This window comes from Sprattus sprattus (genome assembly GCF_963457725.1).
Source record: "Sprattus sprattus genome assembly, chromosome: 16".
NCBI lineage: Eukaryota > Metazoa > Chordata > Actinopteri > Clupeiformes > Clupeidae > Sprattus > Sprattus sprattus.
The window spans coordinates 28,489,568-28,498,940 of NC_137914.1; the positions used below are offsets into that span (position 1 = coordinate 28,489,568).

The 9,373-nt window shown below is 39.5% G+C and overlaps 1 protein-coding gene across 3 annotated transcripts in view; it reads right to left on the minus strand.

The window, feature by feature from the left end:
- LOC308377522 (2-oxoglutarate dehydrogenase complex component E1-like) overlaps positions 1 to 9,104 on the minus strand; it is a 57,725-nt gene extending 48,621 nt beyond the window's left edge. For all 3 annotated transcript variants that reach the window (XM_080854213.1, XM_080854212.1, XM_080854214.1), the window contains exons 1-2: positions 8,966 to 9,104; positions 5,015 to 5,415 (exon numbers count right to left, since the gene is read on the minus strand). In XM_080854213.1, the coding sequence (XP_080710339.1) occupies positions 5,015 to 5,239 (225 nt within the window). In that variant the 5' untranslated portion in view covers positions 5,240 to 5,415; positions 8,966 to 9,104. The remainder of the gene's footprint in view (positions 1 to 5,014; positions 5,416 to 8,965) is intronic.
- Positions 9,105 to 9,373: the final 269 nt, after the last annotated feature.

The window sequence follows — 9,373 nt, forward strand, 5'->3', positions numbered from 1 at the left end:
TAATATTATCTCTAACAGCAAACTATACCTATACTGTTGGCTGGCTTATGGTAAAGTCCTGTCTTCATGCTACTGTGATATGGATTGCTAAATTAACTTCTAGTATTGCTAGCGTTGGCATAGCAACTGTCTCTCAAGAGTCGTTCGAAAGTCAACATTACCTCACCCGGGCTCTTTTTCGCCCCCGGTCACTTTTTTGCATGACACAGCCATTTTGTACATAGCATTCAAAGGACCACTACTGCCTTTAGTGCACCTACAGTGCATGGATAATCCACCAGAGGGCAGAATACATGTGTCAGATTGCATCCAAACATAGTTTTCCAGGAAAGTACTGATATTAATGATGCATTTGTTTAAAAAAAATCATGTCAAAATTAATTTTAAAGATAGTCTAATCAATGCCTGGGGAACGGAGGAAAACAGAGTGTAAGCGACAGCTAATGCATAATTTGTTTAAAACTAGATAAACAACTTCTATACGGCATTGTTAATGAGCCTTCAATATTCCATTTAGATTGGCCACAACATCATGCATTAGCTGCTGAATTATGATTGGCCATAGGTAACCATTTTGTTGAGAAAGCAAAATGGAACCTAATGAGATATGAGCAAATGTAGTCAAGTATAAACATACCAAATTTCAAAACTTAAGCTTAAACCGTTCTTGAGATATTGAAATGTCAGTTGCAGCTACCTACGGGGTATCATGAAATTTGAACCTTTATATCACAGAATACTGGCTAGGAAAGTGGCAGATTTTTTTATTTAACACTATTCACTAGGTGGCACTACTCCAGAAATGAATGCTAAAGAGTTTGAATAATGCACATCCTATTTGGCGTGCATCCGAAGAATGTGGTATTGATGTAGCGTTTCAAATGTGAGAACATTTTTACTAACCTAAATCTGTTTCCTTCCAGTAAATCAACAAATTACATTGCCAAATGCTGGTACAAAAACACATCTATATTTGACAACCTCATCTCAGGAAGGATTTATTTCAGAGGCAAAGGTCCAAACTGAACCTGAAGAAACAAATTTGTATTTTTCACTTTTCAGGTGAATAGTATGCAGCTACTTACCTAATAAAACAAGTAATACTCTGATGTCAGCATACCTGAGCACTCAAGCTACACATTAGACTACCAGAAGAGAACAGACTGCTCACTGTAACATTTGTTTCTGTTTTGTTAAACTCCAGAACACTAATGCAATAACTTAGTTCTTAGGCTGTGAGGTAGGCCACAGAGGCAGAATTTGTCTAACAAAGCATGCTACTTAATACAGCCCACAATCCACGCTACATCTTTACATTATTACATTTGAACAGCCCATGGTTAAACGGTACACGGTCGGTCATGTTTCTTTAAGTTAAATAGTAACGGCTTAATTTGCTGCTGCTAATGATAAGTAGGGTGGGTGACGTTGTGTCTGAGGTCAACATGCTTTTCTGGCTGTGCTGCTGCATGCTATTTTTACTCAGAAGAACTCAAGCAATGTGCCCTTGGAACGAACAGGTGACATACTGAACTTTTTACTTTTCCAAGGTCAATTGAGCTCTACAGAGTCCAAGAAGGAAGTGTCCTTGAATGATTCAAGTTACAAGATAAACCAAGCATCCAAATCACAATCTGCACATGAAATGGTCACAAGACAAGGCTGCAACTCTACACTCTTTGGAAAGTGAATGGAGTTCTGCATTAAGCAGCAATGCGATTCTATAAAGTCCTCTAGCTAGTTGACTCAGAATAAGTGCATCATTATAAAATGACATTACTGATTAAAGTCAGGTGGCTAGTTAGCTGCACAATTGATATTGTGCCAGTGGGGTGAAATTTACAAACACACCTAAAATATGGAGGGTACAAATGTGGAAAGGACAATATATACAAAGGTCTAGAGGATGGTCTAAAACTAGCAAGCTTACTACCTAAAAGGCATGCCAAAACCTTGCAAAGACCAACAACAGGTCGGCACTGACAAAAGCTTACAGCACACTAAATGGTGTCTAAATGATGGTGATATCTTTCGCAACATTGTGCTTTGAAAGTTTTGCCAAATCACTGAACGTAGCCTGGGTGGCTAGTGGGAACAAGATTTGCGTTTAACTTATACTTCACATAGCATCTACCATCAGAATTAATTTGAAGCTGATACGAAAACTAGTTTCCTTAAGAAAAAAGAAAAAAACAATCTTCCCAAGAGATACAAACATCTACAATCGTACATTCTCTACTGTGAAGTAGGGCTGAACGATTAATTGCATTTGCAATTTAATCGCGATATGATGAGACGCGATTTTCAAACCGCAACTTAAATAAAAACCGCGAAAAACCGCAACATTTTCCATCTTTGTTTTTTAAGATGGAAAATGTTGCACACAGTGATTAAAGCAGCATAACGGATCACTTGCTAATCACTAAAGAGATGCTAGTGGCTCAAACTAGCGAAATCTCTTGAAATGTGCTTACTTTGACACTATGACCAACTAGTTAGTCAACAACTGTCCACAGTCAAACATCGAGCAAGTGCAACACAAGACGGCAAATAAGCTACTTACTAGTTCGGAAGACAGTAAAAACCTGGCGGCTTCAGGCACACCTACATAACGCAGTCATTTGCCTACGGACCCTGGTATGGCAATGGCACAGAGGCGATTCTCCATATTAAAAGTCATTGTAGCGCCCCAATTTTCAAAGCTGTTATTTTATGGTAAAACTTCTTATCCTAACCCTAACCCTGAAGTACAATTACTGCATAAGGCCAATTTAAAAAGTGCATGTAGGGCCAATAGTTTTCCGCGAAAACGGAAAACGGACGGAATACGCGGAATGGAACATCTGAAACGGAATGGACCACTGAAAACGGAATTGCAACTTTTCAAACGGAAACATAATTTTGTGCATCAAAATCGCCCAAAACCCCCTGTATTTTATCCTGTAGGACTGAATTTCTTTCAAATAAACACAACAACGATCGCAACAATGAACAAACATTAATTAAAGAACAAAAGCAGTCAGAAAATGTCACGTCTGCGCTGAACTCTGCTCCGGCCACGCCCCCCTTTTCAACGGTAGTCACGTTCATTTGCTCATCTTCCCAATCGCATTAATAACAAAAAATGTTAAGTCTTCTGTTGTGTTGATGGCTGGCAAACAACAATCTAAGAAGGGCACGTATTATTCACTGAGTTACCAAAGCAGTCTCATTTATGGGGACTAATTAGCACTGCACTGAATTACATTACCATGAGTTATTGCTACACAATAACAATTACACAACTAATATTACTAGATACATGTAATAGTGGACATTACACTAGGCAACATGGATCTCATTCATATCTCATCCAGTCGAAATCTTAACAGGATTGAACCCATCTTTATTACAGCGTATCAACATAAGAACAGAACATGGGTAAATCTCCGCTTAGCATCATGCTAATCACTACTAATAGCACAAGCAGGTAGCCCAAAATTTGGTATTTAATACACTATCTATCACAGTAGCAACTTCATGAAAACCCTTACTTTCATTAAGTATGCACATAATGCCTCACATACAGGTCGAACAATGATGATTTAAGCATTGGAAATGTATAAGGCACAGTATGGTCAACTACTTTGCGACAAACTGAACTCGACAGTATCTTAACTGAGGGTGCTGCACGCACGCAAACAGCGTTGCTAGGCAACATCACTATCAACAGAGTTTTTCATACAGTTAACGTGCGGAAAGGCATTATACGGCTGTTTTTATTTTTTTGACGCGGAATCACGGAATTACCAAAAACGTGACACGGAATTTGCTTTTTTTTGACGCGGAAAACTATTGGCCCTATGCATGCCTTGTGTTTATACTTGACTTTGTTTAAATAACTTAAATGCACAGTGGCAAAGCCACCGATTTGTTTCTGTAATGAGCAGTTAAATACAAATGTAAAATGTGGGAAAGAATATTTCACACTAAATGTATCTAATATTGTGTCATATTTAAATCATTCAGTACGTTTTGTTGGAGAAAAAGAGAGGATAACATTTAAAAAAATCGCATATCAAATCGCAATCGCAATATTTTGGGGAAAAATCGCAATTAGATTATTTTCCCAAATCGTTCAGCCCTACTGTGAAGGTGATCATTATTTTTGTCTAAAACTAGCAATCTAACTTGCTAATTTCCAAGAGGCTTGCCTTTAACAGACCAGAACAGCTAAATTTGAATTGATAGAAACTACCCAGCTTGCGCAACTGAAGTTTTTCAGCAATTTAATCGGTGCCACCAGGTTGTTCCGACCTGGAGAACCTGGGCGACAGGTCAGTATGACAGATGTGTTTTTCTCTCATTCACATGAGATGATAGATCATAAACAGGACATAATACAAAATGAGCTATTATATATATTTTTTTTTATATAATGTTGCATTCATTTATTTTCACTGTAGAACTTAATAAACCTAAAAAAAATCTTAACTCAACAAAAACCCAAAACAACAACTAATAACCACAGTAGTAAGATGTCACCAACACTTGGAATACAGTTTAAGTGGAGGCGAAAGGTAAGCTTGACACCCCAAGACATTTTCAGAGCACAAAAGAACCCATCTTTTGAAACTAATATTTAAAAAAATGGAAATAGTGAGAATCCTTCATACTTGTCTAGTTATGTGTATTAAAAGACTGCCAACAAAGAAGTTGAATTCACACAGAATGACTACCTTGTAAAACTAAAAGCTTGACAATGTTACATTGATGAAAATACACGTTTGTTTATATTCCCCACTTGACACCAATTGTGACAAGTCATTTTAAACAATTTTTTGAAAGCTGCAATATTTATGCCCAGTTAATAGGAATTTAATTCCAGCCCTTTGATTTTTTTGCCATGTCTAATGTAGGTATGTAGTGTAGTATAGTATATAGTGTGGGTGAGCACTAACAAATAACTGGTAAGGTGCAACAAGAGGAGCTGCTGACATTGCTTTGATTTTCCTCCATTCCATGCTTCACCTACCTTATGAACACTCTTGGGATCCTCAAGCCATGCAAGGTACATTTCCTCCACATAGTTTGAACTTGTTCCATTCAGAAATGGTTCGGCAGCCACAGGTGCAGTGTAGCGCCTGATTGGCTGAAGCGTCCTGTTGAGGAGTGCTGGCCTCTGCTGTGATCGGCTCTGAACAGTCTGAGAGGCTGTGAGTGGCCGCAGCCGTGATGCACAAGTCCTTAAACGATGCATTTTAGTCCCCTTTACAACCACCGCACTCTGCAAGTGCACACTGCAAGTGTCGCCAACTCCTCTTCTGCTTGGATAGGCAATGTGGTGGATGTTACTTCCGTTCTCGAAGCCCGTCTATCAAAGGCCCCTTCTTTTAGTGGGTGTGTTGGTCTGTTCTCAGAGTTTAAATTCAGAACCTGGAGGAGAGATAATATAAACTTTAGAAAGGCTCATCATCATTTATTTCAGTTCAAGGTTGTCAAAGATGAAAGAAAGTTTAAGTGACACACACACCCACACCCTCGCTACCAGTGAAGAAACCAAAACAAGACTGCACAGCTACACATCTTGTTTACATGTACTTACACTTTCTACTCAGTGAGATCAAATATCTTATGTGACATACTCTTATTAAGTTCTTATCAGGGATTAAAGCAAAAACAAATCCTGAGCCTGAACTTTTTTTTCTATGTGGGTGAGTGCGAGGGGGGGTCGTCCTGTGAGGAGGACACATTTACAGGGGCAAAAAAACAAACAATCAAATCAAAAAACACTTAGAAATTAATGACGGCAGATTATGGTGGGACTTTTGAAACTGCAATCCCAAGAAGGTCAGCAAAAGTACTTGCATTTACAATTTCTTTTGATATCAAGTTTTGCTACTAAGCTTTGTCCTTGGAAGATTTCAAGATGACCTACAATCACATGGTGACATGTTATAAGGGTATGTGAAATTCAGTCAGTGAAAGAAGATTTGATTTGCAACCATTTCATTGAGGATATATGAAAAAGGACAGTGATTCACCTTTTAAACCGCTAAAGTGCAACAGTGAACTGTAGAGAATGTAGTTTTATATTGCAACATTTCCATAATTACTTTGTTCAGAAATAATCTTAAATTAAAATATACATCTTTTATTCTAGCATCCTGTCTAATTGCTGAGGCATTGGCTATATTCATGTTCCTGCCTGGCAAGTGTTGCGTTTTTACAGCGTTGTCATCTTCATCAAAAAAACGAACGAGGACATTGTCCAGGTTCTTGTTGGTAGCTTCGTCGACATTTAAGGAAAACTTTAGCTTTTCCGAAATACGTCTTTTAATCTCTGGTGTTGTGCCGTGTGTGTTAAAATAGCTGGCATGCTGATTGGATATTGACAGTTTAGTCAAAGCAATTTTGTCTTCAGCTATTTTTTGGCATAAGTTCACCAGGGGTTGGGCGAGCTTGCCTGGATTGTGTTCTGCGATGAACGTACACACGCATATGCCGGTGCATCAGATGTGGTTGTTGCTCCCGGTAAAAGCGTTGTGTGTTGGATAGCACGAACAGCAGCTCTACGAGCGGGGTCTAACTCATAAGTGGAAGCACTGGAAGCCCTTTTTTCCCGCTAGTTGCATACAGTAGCTTTCTTGAGCACAAGAGAGCACCTGCTTCTCTTAACTCCTTACACCGGCTACCAAAAGGCTTACCGTCCTTCCCTATCTCTTCTATCCATGCCCAGCGCCATTTATTTTTCAATCCTTCATCAACTAGGAGGGCATCTTCCCAAGGATTCTTGAACTTACTCTGCTTCGGTGTGACAGTATCTCTACTTTGGCATCTACGTAGCATAGGCAGAGCGATACAGAAAAGTCGGTGGTGAAAGCACATTTTCCCAAGACCCGCCCCAATCTACTTCTGATTGGCTAATAATGTTCTTTTGACAGCCTGAGAGTTGTGCTCCTTTCATATAATTGGCAGACGAACTCATAAACTCGAAAGTAATGGTGGTGATATCGAGTTTTCAATATATAAAAAAAATATATTAGACTTTTTTTCCGCAGCCAAACGCTGCACGCCGGAAATCCGGCACGGTGCCGGAATACTTTAATCCCTGTCTTATTTACAGTGGTGACAGCTGATCTTGAGGCAGAGTGCCTGCGACTGGGGGGGGACATGTAAGCCTGTGACACACCAGGCCAAGGGTCAACCAATGTCGGACCCTCGGTGACCGTCTGCAGCCCTAGTTTGTGCAGTGTCCCACACCGTTGGTTAGTCGGGCCCTGTTGCCAACTTTTTGGCCAAATGAGCATGTTGAATTGGCGACGGAGCCCATCGGAGAGAGATAGAGGATTCTGATTGGAAGTACAACTGGTACGATGAAGAAATATTGTAGAAACATAGTATCATGTCCCTCAGACGAAAAAATGTACAGAATTTACATGGTTTCGTTATGTCCATGTTAAAAAGTAGGCATACACTATACAAGAATATGACTGGTTCCAAGACATGACACATAACACTTCGAAATCAAATAATGCTGTGTCACTTTAGTGAGTTCATGATGTTCCCGTTTGTCGCTGAAAATGCTCAAAGTCTGTCACACTCCCAAATATCTATGGAGAGAATTAACTCGCCTTTGCACTGAAACCAAGCTGTTAATAAGACTCTAGTTCTTTTATGTCGGTTTAGTGTATCTCTGGCTATACATGCCACCGTGACAAATGACAGAGGAGAAAGAAAACGTATGGTAAAAATTGGCATTACATCAACAGTACTCTGAGAAAACCCAGTTGGAAACACCATATACCAAATGATGTACATCGATTGGCCGCAACATGGTTAAGGTGCATACTTCACAGAGTGAAGCTTATCATTAGTACTCAAACTAAAAAGGAGAACTCCTTCAGTGTCCACAATGTTAAACCTTGTTAGTCGACTTTCTGATCTGAACAATTACGTAAACATAAAAGCTTTCACAGTAACTTAAGATATACCACCTAATTCCTAATTACTCTATGAAACCACTCTATTCATATAGCGTTATTTTATCATGTTCTGTTTACATCACGAATTTTCACTAACCAACTTCGTAGATGTTCTCAACGGAGGGCAAATTAAGCAATGGATAACTAGCATGTGGCACGTCAGCTTGCTTCCATTTTAGTTTAATATTACACATGATTGAAATTTGTAGAGAGCAGAAAGGCTTTTCTGGGGTACTTAAAGAAACGCTCCCTAATAAAGGCAAACCAGAGAAACACTCACTGGCGTTTGCCTGTACGAGGACTAGAGATTTCCCGACACCCCACGCCTATGTTTTGACCTTGTGTCCATACCACAATGTTCCCCACTCCCCTTCACGTGAAGCTAGCTCTGACCTGACCCGCCCACTCGAATATATCTCGCAGCTCATTGGTTCTCTATTTTCATAGCCATCTGAAAAGGAAGGCGAAAAGACACGGGAGGTGTCAATCACCGTGTCCTTTGCTAAACATGGGTCTTTTGAAAATGTTAGCGTACTAGCTATCATAGCCCATGCCCGGGCAAAACCTCCCTTCAAGTCAAGAACACAGACGTAAAATACGTTAAAGTTTCAGCAAAACAGGGCTAAATGAGACAATTTACTCAGCAACTACTGCTACTGTAAATGTTTTTTTCACGGGCAGTGCGTCAAGTGCTGCCGTAGCTCCACAGCTATTTGATGTAACGTTAAGCTAACCTGTGACTCATGCAACAAAGATACCTGAGAATATTTTTGAGCTACCCGAAAGAACAGAAGTCCACAAACAGAATGTGTGTGTTATTTACGGACATAAACTTACTATCTCAGACTAACTGCAGACATAGCTAACTAACGTTAGCAGTTAACGCTAGCTAGCTAGAAATCACTTAGTTGTCAAACTGATATGCACATTTATCTGCTTTTAGATTAGACTGAGTCCTGATGTGACTATAATACGATGATTACTCACAGACAAATACGCACCGATAACCTTGAAGAGTGTTCTGGTGCTCTTCCCACAACACAGTCCCAGCTGCCTCGGTCTCTGGCTGGATTGAAAGCAGGTGTGACACTAAACTACAGGCACTGGGAAGAACGGGAAGCAGTGATGCCACTGACTACGTCATGAGTGTGCTTCTGTCAAACCGCGGTAACATCTGTGCAGCTTAACATGCTACGACTACGGTTATATGGTTATATAGTATTTGGTTATGGTTGCAGTATCTAGTATCTTTTATCCAAAGCGACCTACAAAACATAAAAAAAGAGACATTAGAAAACAGATGCATATTTTTTTTAAACGTAAGAAAGGATACTAGCCAAAAAAAACATTAGGTACCAGTTCATGAAATTATTATTTTTGTTATTATTATCATTATAAAATAACAAAGT